The 16,946-nt window shown below is 35.1% G+C and overlaps 1 protein-coding gene across 6 annotated transcripts; it reads left to right on the top strand.

Moving 5' to 3' along the window:
• The first annotated feature begins 194 nt into the window (after positions 1–194).
• On the top strand, positions 195–16,914 carry LOC140666151 (uncharacterized). 6 transcript variants are annotated; one of them, XM_072893032.1, is made up of 12 exons: positions 195–334; positions 4,842–4,941; positions 7,720–7,811; positions 12,889–12,998; positions 13,381–13,503; positions 13,639–13,791; positions 13,866–14,047; positions 14,217–14,516; positions 14,734–14,924; positions 15,100–15,288; positions 15,918–15,974; positions 16,495–16,914. In XM_072893032.1, exons 2-12 carry the CDS (start codon positions 4,848–4,850, stop codon positions 16,726–16,728), a joined length of 1,725 nt encoding a protein of 574 aa, XP_072749133.1. In that variant the 5' UTR covers positions 195–334; positions 4,842–4,847; the 3' UTR covers positions 16,729–16,914. The 6 variants fall into 6 exon arrangements, with proteins under 6 accessions (XP_072749133.1, XP_072749134.1, XP_072749132.1 ...); XM_072893033.1 differs by lacking the exon at positions 195–334 and adding an exon at positions 2,211–2,440; XM_072893031.1 differs by lacking the exon at positions 195–334 and adding an exon at positions 4,228–4,266.
• The last annotated feature ends 32 nt before the right edge of the window (positions 16,915–16,946 follow it).

The following is a 16,946-nucleotide window of genomic DNA, read 5'->3' as shown; positions in this document are numbered from 1 at the left end:
GATGTCGCCGCGCGGCTGCTCTCGCGACGTTGGCCACGCGCACACGCACTACCCTGTTAGTCTCGCACTGGTGTCCGTTCGCGTTGCGTTTCCGTCTCCCGTCACTCTATACGAGAAGATAAGAGTCAGCTGAGCGCGAGCGAAGCACGAATCGTCGCCGTCACGCTCGACGCGGTACGCACGAACACGCACGAGGGATCTCGACCACTAACAACGACTAAGCAACAACCATTCCGATCCCGCCCCACTGGTGGTCGAGCATCGAGCGTATACCGAGCCGAGTCGCTGTGTGTACACGTCCCTCTGGGATCTGGGAGGCTTTTGTCGACGCTGGGTAAGTTTTGCTTGGCGCGCTCTTCCACCGCACCACTTGGCTCTCTCTCTTTTTTTTTTTTTTTTTTTCCCCTCTCCGTCACTCGTCACTGTCCGTCGATCGAATTGCGTGATCGCGCGCGCGCGCACGCGACGTAAGGACGACGAAGACAATGCGAGCTCCCCTTGCACCGAGAGCGACGAGCGCTTTCTCTCGCCAGCGATTCCCGACGCGTTGCTCCGCGCACTATGCAACCTGCGCTACGGCGGGATGAAAGCGGACGCCGACCCCTGGCGCTCTTTCGAAAGTACGCCGTCGATATATCTATGTATACGATGAATCGGTATGCGCGTCGCACGTTGCGACGCTGCGCGCCACATTCGGCTTTGCTCGCGTGCGTTTACGGTTTACAGTTTACATTTTGCAATGACTCTCGCTCTCGCGCAACACTTGTATGTACGCGCGATAAGAAGTTTTATCACTCGAGAACCATAACGATATAATGACATTGTAAATTTGAAAAGTGACTTTTTTTATACCTATATCATTTGCTCGTCATTCCTGTTTTTTTTTTTTTTTTTTTTTTTTTTTTTTTTTTTTTTTTATTAAGTATTTTTCGCGTGGTTTTCAGAGGAATTTTTTTATTTCTGGATTTTTTTTTAATTAAGTATTTCTCATAATTTTCAAAAGGAATTTTATTCCTGGATACAAAAGGTCTCATTTATGATTATATATAAACATCTCTATCTATATAATTATGTTTATTTGCTTTATTAATTTTGCTCAATTCAAAAAGTTCAATAGGATTATCTCATTGCGGAACTGACGCTTCGAATTAATCGCGAATTGTTATCTGGTCATGGCCACGATGCTGGCGACTGCCGGCACTGTACCAGGTGATCGTACTCGAATATAAATAAATCAGACGTTGGCATATCTTTTGTCAGTGGGCGATGAATTTTATACTGTAATTACGCGAAGCACGTTTTCATCAATGCTTACTTGCATGAATATTTTATCAGTAGAAACGTGTTTTTTTTTTATTTACTTTTATATTCGTAAAATTATTAAAAAAATTATTAATACTTTCGCTAAGTAATTTTAATTTTACAGTTTTCGCAAAGTACTATGAATTAATAAATATATAACTCTTTTAGGAATTTAACTTTAATTTTGCAAAAATAGATTTTGTGGGATAAATGATTTCTAGGAAGGATATTAATATTTATTTTTCAATTATATTTGTTAACCGTAATATAAATAACTAAATTTTTAACAACATATTCTCTTTTTCTGTTTGGAAAATTCTCTCGATTCTGTCTTTCCGAAACGAAGAATCATATTGTACGTAATGTATTTTTGTATACGATGCGCGCGAATGCACACTCCAAAATGTACCTGCCAACATCTCTAGCCAACATCCATTATGTTTCGGAATAACTATGAAATCATAAGGATAAAGCGCATCGAAAAAAAGAAACACACCTACGAGAAGTAGCGTATTGCGTATGAAAGTTGACGAAATGTCTGCGTCATTTAGCAGAAATGATTCAGCAGTAACACGTATGTATGTACATACATACACCGCTCATCTTTTAATCCTGCTGACGCGTGGACTTTGTTTTGCCGGTGTCGATGGCGCGGCGCGCATCTACAGGAAAATTGCGATAAATCGTTGCATTAATGATGCCAGATCGTCATGTAAATAGTAATGGAATGCATTAGTATACTCGTAGAACGAATGCCGAGCAGGCGCTGCCTCCGCACGCGCGTTATGACCCTCTTACCTCTTTACCATTTCTTCCTGCCAAGAACGACTACCGCGCCGTGAGGGAGACCCCACGGGCCGCGGAGGCCGCGTACTCCGGTGAGGATTTCGGCGCGATCAGTTGCATTTGCTAGCCGGTAGCCATCTAGCGCACCCCTAGTCGAGAGATAGCTCGATTTACACACGCGCGTCACAAGTTCTCTCCTCGTCGTGATCCAGCATCGACCGCATCGGATTCTCGTCGTCATCGTCGACGTGATCGCCGTTCGCCAGGAGACCCGCCGCCTCTGCCCTTCCCCATTCCCACCGAGGACGTCCGATAATCAATCCACCTGTTAGCGGTCAATGAAAGCAGGAAGGTAGGCTTTTCCGCGCGCCTTGTCCATGGTTGTTTTCGTTTCTTTTCAACTGCTTTTTATTATATTTATAAATTACATTCTTCTTCTCATTTTTCTCTTGATTCGTTTAATTGATTTTTAATATTAATTTAAACCCGAATGATATCCGGATGATATTTCTTATAAATTATAAAAATTTGACACATGCTTGATCAACAATATTTTTTTCATAAATAGAATATAATATTTTTTTATAAAATTAATTTTAATAAAAAAATCAATCGTACATAACAAGTAGAATTGAAAAATCTTGATATTCACCGATCATATAAATTGTGATATTAATTATTAATATAGTTAGTTTTGTTGATGATTATGATATTTTGAAATTGGTTAATCGACATATTGAATGTATTGATTTGTATTGTTCTACTTATAATTTGTGACATTTTAAAGGTATTAAAATTTCTGTTAATACTTTATGAGTTTAAATTCTTTAATATTATAAAATTTTGATTCTATTAATATAACAATGCTATATATATTAGATTTTTTTCCAATGCTTCGTGGAATTTTACGGAGATATTTAAAAAGTCTAATAATCTAATGAATTATTGATCTAATATTTGTTGCCAACTGAATATATTTCCCGCGAGATTATCATTCGCATCATTTACATCGCAATATCATTCAAATTATGCACACCATTATGCATAGCGTCGATTCAATTTTTAATGCTTGTTACTAACAATAAGTACATATTTACAATCATGTAAAAGATGTAGATGTAAAGATATCCTCATTATTTTATATGTCATGGATCAATGTTTATCAATTATTATATGTTTTTCGATTATAATTCTCTTCAATATTGCGTTTTTATAACGGTGCCTTAATTTTTAAGATTTTAGTAACTTTTTTTTATTATTAAAATATTTTTTAACGTTCTAGTTTTTTAAATATATACAGAAATACATATATGTTTCTATTAATTGTAAAATTTTTATACATATATATATATATATATATATAAACAGAAGGATAATTTTAATAAAACCTATTTAATAATTATTAAACGTTTATAGCTCCAAAACTATTTGAATTTTTCTAGATTTGTCGATGTTTTTTGAATTACATAAGTAGACCAAATCAAGCAATTTATATATTAAAGGAATCAAAGGAATGATAGTTACGTGACACTTCGTACATAGATGCGTCTGAATCGCTGATTCATCGCGGCTTTATCACACGTGAAACTTATAATGTGGCTCTCGTTATATTTTATTATGGATGATTTCCTGTAACGAATTTTAAACCATCGCATTTAGTTTCATAAATACGCGGTGAAAATATCGAAGACATTTTTGTTGTAATAAAAGATGAGATAGAAAAAGTTGTAAATACTATATTTTCCAAATTATTTCCTCTTGAAAAAGATTTCGGAACTATTCCATAAACAATGTAGCTCTTTGGATATCATTTGTCAGATTATTTATGGTGACCGAAAAGAATATTACTACGTGAGAGGGCGGAGATTCTCTTTCTAAAATTATTCGGGACAGAAATTATCTTAGAGGAGTTTGACCTGTGTAAGATCTTTATTTTTGGCACTTATAACCTTCTTTATATGCTATGGTCGATTAGACACACAAGATATACTTGAAGCTTCAAAATGCAGAACGTTTCGCTTTAGTGTCAGCGTCGAAAACACAGAGAAAAAAACATTTTTGAGAAAATATTTATGTCCTTGAGTTACGTATGAACAGAGTCGAACATTTAAGGTATTTTGAAGCAATGTAGTCTAAAATGATCTTTCAATCTTTATGTTTACCTTTCGATTTTCAGTAGTGAGTGTCTCGACCGTTTAGGGAATAGCAATTTTGATACGACCGATTTTTTCAATTATTTTATCCAACGCCATTTTATTATACGTTAAATAAACTTTATATTGATGCAATGTTATTCGTAAAAAATATCTGGAAAACGGAAAATGTCTCAATTATTTTAACTCTATTTTCACAGATTATACGTTAGTTATACATTTATTCTTGATAGAGATTTTTCAGTTTATTCTAATTTTGATTTTTTTTAGAACGTATTTTATTGTTTTTATTAACTGAATATTTTGAGAAACAAGTCTTGGTATATAAATTTGATATAAAAAAAGTTATATGAGATGGAATTTGAAGAGGTTGACGGATAAGTGGGTGGAAAGAAAATATGTGGAGGTTTTGATGTCATTAGACATAAAAGTTAAGAATAAAAGAGCAAAAGAATTTGATGGGATATCTGGCGAGAATAATGTGTTAAATTTAGACCGCTAAATCTGACCGATAAATTTTTAGAGCAATTATATTATTTATATATAGATATCTATATACGACGATATATATTTTTTCATAAGTAATATTATCTTTTTCAGAACAAGATGGAGGACACAGAAGATGTAAGGACGACAGTGGAGCTGTACATTTACGATCTTACCAAAGGAATGGCGAGAGTAATGTCGTCGATGCTCATAGGTAAATATGAGGAAATAATGATATGATAAATAAAATATCATTAGAGTATTAACAGTATTCATACAAAATGTTGATTTATATTTATCTTCTCTTCAATTTGATTTTTGGAAATATTTGATCAGAAGAATTTTGTTTGTGTTTCATAATATTTACATATTAAATTAATAATTAACCGAAATACACTTTATATATTTTTATTGGAGATTATTACAATAGTTTTTGTTGTACTTTTTAAGATTGGGCTAAATTTAGGCATAATAAAAAAATAATAAACTCTTTTTGGATTAAGTTTCTCCGATCATATTGATCTAAGAAATCGAATTTTAAATCAATTAACACATGTTCCACGTGGCTAACAATGTTTAGAAGAAGAATATGTTATGCATCGCTGTTTTCACCGGACGCAATTTTAAGCTGTTTTACCTTGAGCTGGTGGAATGTTATTTAAAGATATAACGTGACGGAAAACATCTTTCTTTGTATGCGCCGCAAAAATGGCAGAGGATCAGAATTTTGTACTTTCGAATTAAACGGCGAACAAAGAAACACAAAAGAAAGAAACTAATAAACTAGTATGAACCTTATTTGACATATAAGTAAAGTAATTTTTACAAGTATTTTTATTTTGGCTGTTTGTTGTCTTTAGTTACAATTTATAACATAACAATAACATGATAGATAGGAAGCTAACTTGGTCATTTTTACTTTAAATATGTATAATTTTAAAGAATTATATCGCGATATATAATTTCGTAAAAAAAGGAAACTACATGATCGATCAATTCTTGTCTCATTCAATTTTGCCAGTCATGCGTAGCCATAACTCTTGTATGTCATTATCGTTGCGTGTATCCGCAATTGCGTTGTCGCAACGTGACGCTTTCTCATCTCTGTTCTCGACGAGAGAAATCGAATGTCGCTTAAACATGGTGATCTGCGTAAATTCTTGCCAAATTATACGACAATTTTGGATCAAAGACGATTTAAATATAAACAACCGCTCCGAAGAATCGGTGACACTTCAGGCAACGATGATTCATAATCAGAGGCAACGTTGTCGTCGTATCGTTCATCCTCGTGACGGATCTAATTGTTGATGCACTGTACTGAATGTGCGTCGGATGTAATGAGAAATGTGTCGAAAAATTAAAATAGTTACATCATTATGGAATGTAAAAATAATATAAAATATAAAAAGCGCGTGAAATATATATAAGAAATTAACGCAGACTAAATATATAATATAATAAATAATATATTATAAATATATATACGTCAGTATACAATAACATATATAATATTTAATATATTACGTATATTATACATTGACGTATATTATTTATTTATTACATATATTTATTGATATTATGTTATATGCAACAAATAAATAATATATATTAATCTAGATATTAGAAGCGAATATTTAATCCTTTTAATTCTTAGAAACTTGAAAATGACGAAAAAATGACAACCAATGAATATTTGTTTCTTCATAACGGAAGCAGTAAATACGATATGCTCGGGATAATTTGATAAATTGCGTATACAAGACGCGGAAGATACCGGAAGGGATGCCAGAATGGGGTGCTCCGTAATACATAGGAAATTCCATGCGAATGGCGTGAAGCACATACGCGGACCAATTCGCGCCACGTGTCCACGTTCTCTCGCGCACTCTCGAGCATCCCGCGCGTCTATTTTCGAGTGCATCCAGTGCACAGTTTGCATGTATGCGTGATTGGTATCCCGCAGTTTGTTCCAACAGAGAGAGAAAAGCCTCATTTGATCTAAATAAATTGGCAGTTCTTCTGGATCACGAACGAATGTCAAGTGAAACTCGTGAATATCAATATGATTATCTGTCTGAACAAATAAATTACGAATAATTCATTCGGAGAAAATATAAACGCGAAATTATAAGATTTCTAAAAAAACATCCTTTTATCGTTGAACCGGAGAAATTACATTGCATTAAATTCTTTTATAAATATTCTGTTGTGTATTTGCAACACATGAAAGTCATGAGATCTTTACAGTCACGGATTCGTCACAAATGTCGACAGCGTTGCTCTCACATCGCTCTGGAAGTAATTATAACGGCCAAGTTATTTCTTGCGAGGTCGACACCACTCGGAGGCCCGAGCGCAATAAGAAAGCCACGAAATGACGTGTGTACGCGGATGTACTTAGCTATTTCCGCGGTGCAGAACTGGGTCGAAGAAGGCACATATACGAGCAAGATTGAGCTTCATCCAGGCCCGCGAGTTTCGCGTTTTATGTCTAGATCTAACGGCTGCATTTACACGGACAACTCGCGATGATTATTACCGTCTCTCTGTCGGTCCTTGAGTAAGAGTATCGTCGTGCTTGAGCTTAATCCTGTCTCGAGGTTGCTTTGTTGGATCACACCCGGAATAAAAATAGAATAAATTTTCATAATCTTGAATAATTTCCTGAATTTGAAAATTCAAATCCGGTGATGCGCTCCGAATTTTCAGTTGTTTATTTTTCTTTTCCTTCCTTTTTTGCGTCGATATAACTTACTTGTTGTATGATTATCATTATTATTGCTACAACTGTTAATTATTCGTCAACTAATTATTTTATTATTTAGTCTAACAACGGATCTTATTTATTATTAATAAATACAAAAGTGTATGCATTAAGAAAACAATATAAATATATAACGATATAAAAAATTCTATGCAAATACATTTTCTTCCGATTCTGTTCGTCACAGAACAAACATTAATCCTCTGTTTCTTTGTTTGTTCACAGGTCGTCAGTTGGATGGAATATGGCACACGGCAATAGTCGCATACGGAAGGGAATATTTCTTCGGACCTACCGGCATCAATAGTGTCCGACCTGTAAGTATCCTCCTCCACTGACAGTCGCATGGTCCGATTATTTCGATCGGGATACGACCGATCGTTCGGTAGCATTATTTGCGTTACGATGACGCTGAAGAAATATAAAATTTTTCGTTTAGTCACGCAGATGGTCCTCGTCGCGTCGTATTCGATACTCCACCCGAGTGTTTTCTTTTCTCTTCGTGAGTATTTTTTCGCGCGGTAGAAACATAGAGTAGAGAAACATCAAATACCGCCAGTATCAACAACAATTAGTTAAGCATCATATCCTGCCATTGAGTTTACTGCGAGAAGTGATTTCTGTTTGATAAATAAATACTAGTTTTCTCTCTCTATCTCCACACTCTCACAGTCACAGTACTTTACTTGCAGTAAACAGCAACGTTTTATTTACACATTGCTGCACAATTGAGTGTAATATTAACAACACGATGAGGCTCCAGACAGACAGGTAGACGGAAAGAAATACGAAGAAATATTGCATGCTATGTTGCATTCCTTGGCATTCGAAATAACGATAAGGACTAAAAAAAGATCGCTGTATAAACATATTTTAATATTCTTCGAAAAGCAAGACTTTTCTATATTGGAGATATTTTTCTCTCGTCATTTGGATCGGATGACTTCCAATGAAAAGTCCCGAATCATTTTTCTCGACGAACGGTGACCCGGGTGTCGAGGGGTAAACTCACGCGCTTCGTCGTCATCGCGTGCGACATCGCACAGAGGCAGGGAGAGGGGAATGGAGTGCAATATAAATAACCGGTGCGCGCTATCAACGAACGAGAGAATTAATGGTCCCGCTGCTTCCCGTCGCTGCTTGGTGCGCAGACCCATCGGGGAACGCCGATGCATTCTCGCGACCCGGAGTCGTGACCGATTGGAAGGCCTAGTCGTAAAGCGGTAGAGTCCCTCGGCGGGCCATACGATACGCTAGACACAAGCGGGAACTAAATTTGGTGCGGTTCGATCCAAAAATAATCCCCGCTGCACGTATACGCATATACACATGACATACGCGTGCACACGTATACAGACACGGACGTATACAATTGCTCTTTCTCTCTCCGTCTCTCTTTCTCACGATTCTCTTCCCGTCTTTACGCATCCAGATTCGACGTAAGGCGAAGGCTGCCGGTCAGGTAAGTCCATTCCCGTGCTTATATCCCGCATGTGACAAAATGTTCTCCAGTCGCCAATGTGGCTAATTGCTCCAGCTGTATAGCATTAACTGCGTTAACTTTCGCTGAGCTAGATAGTGAAATTAAAACAGTTCTTCCGAAAACAATTTCTCCGTGTTTTACTTGAGCTCGGACAAATCAGTTTTGTAGTCTTCGGAGGTCAGACTGGCAATGAGATATAAAGCAGCGACGAAAATTACTCGAGATTAAAATACAGCGAGAGAAAAAAATAGTGCTTTCGAGGAACTTGATTATCTCTTCTTGACGAGTTAAAAGGGTTCTGGAAATTTTGAGATACGATACATTGATATTTTGTTATAACATGAATGTATTCGTGGGAATACTAAAAGTAAAATTCTAAATTGTCAGTGTGATATTAAATAATTATAATTTTTGTACAAAAAAAAATAAAATAAAATTTAATAATTTAACGTTGATGTAAGTTTTTCAAGTGGTGCTTAAAAAAACTTGGTGTTTTGCGCGCGTGTCTGCTTGAAGTTATAATATAAAGCTACATTAAATATATTTTGAGCAGTCGCTTAATCATCGCGACACCGACGCGCATCTAAAAGCAACGCAATGAAATCATTACGGTTGTATTACTTTATTCGCGTCGCCTAACGTGCTTTAAATACGCGCGAGTACGCGTGACTAATGCGTGCATAATTGTAACACGCATTACTTTACGACATCGTGAACCTGATGTAACTGTCATATTCATTTTCGCCTACGAAATTCGCTGTGGAACTGGATGACCGACTGCATATTTCAAACGTTCTAGCACTAAGATATATTTTTCCAAGATAAAAACGTTTATATTATGTCATATATTTTTTTATAATTGATAATTTATTGTCGATTAATAAAATAAGTGGTGATTAATTGTTCGCGAATTAATTACGAATATGTATGCTAAATTGTCTAGTTACAGACGCGATTATTTTTGCTTGGAACATATTGCAATCTTCGTTTGGTTTTTTATATATTTTTTTCTGGCAAGAGATGTGTACGAAACGCGTTACAATTTATGTAATCGTTACCACTTTTTTTTTTTGACAAAAAAGCGTCATATTTATAATTTATACGACACAAAACATTTGCAATCAACTGTGCGTAGTATAGGCTCACTTTTTCAGGATTCATCCCTCTCTATAATTGATATCCAAAATATCTATTCTTTGGAAAAACATATTCCATGAAAAACCGGAAATATTCAAGGATTTCTTTTAATTTGGGAAAATCAGGGAAGTGTCATGGAATTTTAATGGGATTCAGAGAATTTTTTCGAAAATTCTTTTTTTGATAATTTTGCTTTTCATCTTGTAAACAGTGTGAAACTGGCGTCTCATTTTATAGAAACTCATTAATTGTTGAGTTTTAGTTTCATTTTTGAGAATTCTAGAGTGCTTGATAAGATTAAACAAATAATTCTGACTATTAAAAACAAGGCTCGAGACAAGCTGAGAGATGTCAAGTTCACTGCATCTTATTTTGTTTGTTGACGATTTTTTTAGCATTTCTTATCAGATTTTAAGTGCTTGAAATTTCTATGATAGTTTTACAAAGTTCTATGTTTAAAAATTATTAGAATATTAATTAAATAATTAAATTGCTCGAGATACCGGACATATAAGTATTATTGAGACGTTCGTATCTTCGCTCGTCTATAATAAATTAACCATCCAATTAATTGAGTTGAGAGTTTTGACTTTATTTTTAATAATTCTATAATTCTTGATAGATTAAATAAATAGTGCTGGTCATTAAAAGAATGGGCCGAAAAAATCAGGACAAACTGAGACGCCAGGTTCACGCTGCGTCTCACTTTGTCCTTTGACAATTTTTTTAAGCATTTTGTCAGATTTTAAGCACTGGAAAATGCCGCAATAGTTCTACAAAAAGTTTTATGCGCAAAAATTACTAAAATATATTAGATAATTATATAAATTAGATCACTCGAGACACTAGACGTAAATGGAATTCATGTTACACCGGTGTTTAATTTGTTTAATAAATATTCTAATAATTTTTACGCATATCTAAAACTTTGTCAGAAGGTAATAAGTGATTGCAGAACGACACAAAAAATAACACGAAATCTCACTTAAAGTCGATAGAACATTAGAAATATGATCAGCGTCTCATCTCACAATCAGTACTTGTATATTTAGTGTCTCTTAATCTAAATTGTTTAATAAATATATTGTAATAATTTTTACGCATAGAATTCTAATAATTTTTTTCCTTTGTATAAATGGAAAACATTAGAAAATGTATGTAATAAAAAAATTTATTTTAGAGAAAGTTGTATTAAAAAATTTTGAAAATATTCTTTTTATTTGAAATTTTGAACAAAAATACTTGGAAAATCAGGAAATTTTTTTACGGAAGATTTGAGTAGACACCCTAATGTCATGTTTATCATCTAGCATCTCGTTATGAAAAACCTTATTCAAAAACAAAATACCATATACTTAATTAATATTTTCTTTTTTATTACAAAAAGCATTTTTACAGCACGTCTAGAAACTGCGGATTTCATAAATCAATTCTTTCCAAAAGATGCGACATTTCTTTCCGAAATTATCGTTATCACTTTTATTACTCATCTAATCATCTAGTCTAATGTTCTTTTTTCCGACGGCATTTTCGGAATGCCACGAATATGAATCGCGAAGTCGAAACTGCGCGCGCCGCCGCATGCGAGCTCCGATCATCCTTCGTCGTCGGCGCGTCTCGTTCGCCGGCTCCGCCGCAGCATCTCCGGGCACCCGTGGCCGGCAGTCCGCGTGCGAGCTGTTTCCCGTTCTCGGAAGCGCTCTTGAAGGAAACAGTCTCGCGAAAGTTTTTTTTTTTTTTCACATCTCATCTCCAATCGGTGATCCTGCGAGTTCTTCCGATACGTAAGTGTGTGCATCAACATCGTTTTGTCGCGAGTGACTAAATTATCGAGTGATTTAGAGCGACGGACGCTTAGAAGGGAATGGAGTGCAATTTTAAAAAGATTGACGAAGATTAATCGAGGAGTAGATTAAAGACTAATTACTTTCTAAGTTACTTTCATCGTTATGTCCAAGATTATAATAATTCTCGGCAATTATAATTTGTGAAATAATACAGTTATAGTTTTCCGATTTTTCTTTTCTTAAATTCAAGAGAGGTTTGCCACAAAGTTTAGCGATCGACTAACTTAGTGTGTTAATGCGTTCATTAAATAATATTCATCCATCAATTAATACTTGTCAATTCCTATTACATATCTTGACTTTTGAGCAAAGTTTTCCGCGATTTATCTTCATTTATTGAAGATTGATGTATCAGCATTATTAAATTAACTCAATTTTTTTATTTGTCCTATTTTCACGATTATTAAATAATTGTATTTTGGTTCTTATTGAATTTCTTACATTTCTTAACCCATAACAGTTTACTATATCTTTTGATATAAAAAATTTATATAGCATATATTATTGACACATCTCTGTCTTTACATGCGATTCAAGTCTCAGAACGTATAATAAACACTTTGTTCCCGCTTCTTCTTTTCACTCTTTACTTCCGTCACGCATCTTTCTTTTGCGTTTAGAAGAGATCGAGATCGCACCTCTAACGCGTGCGGCGGGCGTCTATTTTCGGCGGTTTCTCGTAGGGAAGTGCGGATTTGTCGTAGTTCTAAATTTACGTGGCCACTAATGTCAGGAGGGGGTGGTTTATTCTCTACCTTTCTCATTCTATCTCTCTTTCCCTCTCTCTTTCTCTTCCTCTTCCTTCTGCTCTTCTGGCGAACGAAACTCGCCGCCGGATCGGTGCAGCTGTCGCGAAATTGACATTGTCGACGTGATTTTCCTGGACGTAATTTTAACGCTATCGAACACCGGCATTTCGTGTTTCAGGGCGGCACAGAATTAAGGGAGCCGGAGAGAATCGAAAAGCTCGGCGAGACTTATCTGCCTTATACGGTTTTCCTGGAGTATATAAACGGTCTGGGAACTTCCACGTTCGCGTGAGTAATCAGTCGAAAGTTGTTTTGTTCGGCGTATATCGCGCATATTTTGTGTCATTCCTCGAAAGTTGGAAATATTTGTCAATTAGCAAATGTTAATAAATGTTTATAGTCGTCTTTTAAACATATGTCTTTTTAAAGTTTATTATTTTTTAAATAATTCAAATCCTTTTTTCTCTCCCTTTATATTATCATTATTAAAGATGTCTTTATTATATAAATAATCTTCTTGTTTGAAGAATCTTTCGATTTTATCGCGTGAGAATAGTTTGATTAATTATTATTTTATAAATTGACTTTATTTTTGACATTTATTTAATTTTGTTATTCTAGAGAATTATTTGATTTTATATTAGTATGACTAACGATTTCTCGCTTTTAGACCGGGTACGTACAATCTATTCAAGTACAACTGTAATACCTTCACGGAAGAGCTTAGCAATTTCTTGGTGGGCAAGGGCATTCCCAAATATATCCTCGATTTACCGGAAGCAATATTGCAAACGTATGTCTCATTATTTCTAGTTATTATTACTTGATATCTAATATTAATATTTATATTTTTATTTTAACTTATTTTTAAGTAAGAAATATTTCAACATGATTATTTTGATATGATATATTTTATATCTATTTTTAGACCTATCGGGCAGGCTTTAGGTCCATTAATAGAAACATTAAGTAGTAGCACGAGTGCTGGAGTCACAGTTGGTCAAAGGTTTGTTGAGGCGAGAATTCAGAGAGAAGTTTCGCCGGAATATCAACTCCTGAACACAGCTATTGAAGAAGCAAGGTCTGATTGATTTGTATATCAGTGGATTATTATTTAAATTTTACGAATACAATAATTTCATAATTTAAACACAGGTTGAATTCGATCGCGTTAGAAGAACGGAGGAACGTCATTAACGAGAAATTAGCAAAGAAAGATCGAAAAAAGAAAAAGAAGAAGAAGGAAAAGAAGGAAAAGGGTAGCAAGGAGAGCACTGGCAGCGACAGCAACAGTACCGGACCAAGCAATTGCTGTGCAGATATGGCGGAACACGAAAGTATGTAAAGTGTTCGAGAATTGAGCTTTATCTAAATTTTCGCGATATGCCAATATTTAGTGAAAAAAAATATAAAAACTGTATAAAATCATTATAAATTTATTACATAAACTCGTAAGCAATTTTAAGTCTCGAAAATAATTTTTATATTTATATCGTTGTTTATCAGACGCGATCGGTGGAACGCAGCAGACAGCTAATGGAGAAAGTGCGGAGATGTTACCGTCAGAGCGAGTAATGCAGATGGAGGAAGATGAGAAGCGTGAACAAGAAGAGAAGAAACGTCATCGAGATCCACCGATAGTATTCAAAGACTTGGTGAACATACAGGCGGAATATGAAGGTTTGATAAGCGCCATGGAGGGAAAGTTAAACGATGAAGAGCAAACGTGCATGGACGAGTTGCGACAGTACGTTTTGGAGAATGAGGGTTCCTGGGCTCTAGGTGATAACTTCCTGAACTTCGTAGGTGAGTCACTAAAGTAATACAAATACACATGGCAAGTTTCTCAAAATCTTATAAAACTTGATTATTTGAATTTTAAAATTTAAATAAATTTGAAAGAAGTTTATAAATTTAAATTTATGCGTATTATTAGAATGAATTCCAAAAAAGATTTTAGATTTTCATTTCTATTTTTGAAAACAATGTAAAAATATATTAATTAACTTAATTAATTAATCAGGTCGAATTCTGTATGATAAGTCATTGGACAGTAACGCACGAGTAAAACTGTTGAACGTGCTGTCAGTCGCCGCCCTGAAGGATGATGTGATTCTGTTATTGCATCAAGATAGGCGAGAACACATCATTATGAATTATGCTTTCGACATCGATCGGCATCCGCAGGAGGAGCAACTTCCACTCGCGCAGTTCGTAAGTAAAAACAAATTTGTTATGTTAAAAATAAAAAATGTTTTAATAAATCTTTTTTTTCGCTATAAACAATAGTTTGCGTACTTTATAGAATAAAAAAATCTTATTTGTAATAATTGCAAATATAGCACTGTCGAGATGAGTCACGTTATAAGCTTGATTTTAACTATTTCAGTTAGCGAACATGTTTGAGAACCTCAGCAGCTCGGAATGGTTACTCTATATATCTGAATGGCAGCACCACAATCAAAGTATTAGTAACATAAGGGTGACGACCAAAGTTGCGGTGCACTCGTTACTATCGAACTCAGAAGACCTGCAGATTCGCGGCGCCGCCATCATTCACAATCTTGCCTGCAAGGAGGTAAAAACTGTGGTCTGTATCCTTGCCATCCGATTAACATTCTTACTCATCTCTCGTCGATTTGCTTTCATTTTTATAACCCGTTCGCCAAAAGTGTCTCGCGCATCAAAGGTATATGACGAAAATTTTAATTTTATAAATTTTTAATTTCAAATTAAATTTACGAGTCCGACAAAACTATCATATTGAAGAAGGAATATGAACTAGAACTATTTAAATTGATTTATTTCCTTTGATGCGTTATTTCATTTATTATCATGCCGCTTTCGCGGAATGCGTGCTTGCCGGTTGCCAGTATCAGAAGAAGAACAAGCGACGCTCGTACTATGCCCTAAGATAGAAGTGCTGCCTTTATTAAAAAAAAAAAAAGAATTATCTCGATAAGTTTCTGCCGATGCGGCCGTCAATATGGATGTTTCGCCTGCTGATAATCTTTCACGGACGAACAACGAAAATAAAAAAGAATGAGAATTCTATACTTATCATTAATAAAAAAAGAATAGTTCGAAGAATATCATGTCTCTCACTCAATGCTCGTTTGCATGCGCACTTGAAGCTCTCTAATCGAGGCAGCGAGTACCGCTGCGTGTAACGGATATCTTTCCAGAAATCGGATACTGTTTTTTCAGAAAATGAACAAAAGCAAAAATCTGCGGCGACTTTTACCAAAAGGCAGCATTTCTAAGGTACCTATCCAAATCCATGTTAGATCAAATCGTGCGCTGCGGTAAGTCGTCAATTATTATCGGTGTCTTGCGCTGTGATCGCGCAATCGATTTCTTAACACGCGAATGTTCGTGATAATAATCTGAATATTAAATATATGCTAACGATTACTAAACCTACAGAGAGGGCTTAAAGTGACAGCAAACTAAAAAACTATTAAGGATTGCGTTAAATCGGAATTTTAAATTTGATATAACATTATGCGGTCCCGTGAAAACAGAAAAATGAATTGAGGAAATAATGAATGAGCGTATAATTGTTTGATCACTAAGAAAAATAAAGATTAATTTTTAAATTAACTTTGAAACGTAAAGCTTTTCGCAAACATTAATTTAAATTGCAATTCGATGATCATTAGCTTGTGTCAACGTCGCGTCGTAACAAATATTTTTACATATTTTTGCATTTTTTTCACATAAATATGACAATTTGTGTGACATTATTATTATATATTTTCACGTAATGTGTAAACTGTTTTAGGTATTTGACGATGTTGCCGTGGAACTGACGATGGCGTTGCTACAATACTTCAACGGCAGTCCCGCAGAGGAACAGTTGTATGCGTGCATGAAATCGCTCGCGCGTTTCACGCAGATCAGTGGTCAGGAGGTGCCGCAGCTCATACAGATGATTGGACCCGAACCAAACAAATTCAGAGGAACTTCCCAGAGGATTGACGAGCAGATCGATCAAGTCAACCAAAAACTGCGCTAAATGTTTTGTTGATCTGTTGGCTGTTCGTTATTGTATTCCAGGCACGAGATAAAAATAGGACGCGCTTGTACTACGTTCAAAATGGATTTTTACTTAAAAATTCTAGATGAGGCAGATATATTATTGTATTATTATTATTAATTATTGTTGTCATTTTATTATTATATATATATGTTACTATCATTACATTATGCGACACACTGTGGCGCTTTTTCAAT

Source organism: Anoplolepis gracilipes, chromosome 5 (genome assembly GCF_047496725.1).
Source record: "Anoplolepis gracilipes chromosome 5, ASM4749672v1, whole genome shotgun sequence".
Classification (NCBI taxonomy): domain Eukaryota; kingdom Metazoa; phylum Arthropoda; class Insecta; order Hymenoptera; family Formicidae; genus Anoplolepis; species Anoplolepis gracilipes.
The sequence above is the reverse complement of the archived record's forward strand: the minus strand, read 5'-3'. Positions and strand labels throughout refer to the sequence as shown.

Excerpts from the sequence above, each read along its gene's own strand:
- LOC140666151 (XM_072893031.1), top strand. The coding sequence starts at position 4,243 with ATGTTTACCTTTCGATTTTCAGTA. Across the intron at positions 13,792-13,865 it reads ACAGCTATTGAAGAAGCAAG|GTTGAATTCGATCGCGTTAG; the intron begins GTCTGATTGATT and ends ATTTAAACACAG. Across the intron at positions 15,289-15,917 it reads ACAATCTTGCCTGCAAGGAG|AAAATGAACAAAAGCAAAAA; the intron begins GTAAAAACTGTG and ends CTGTTTTTTCAG.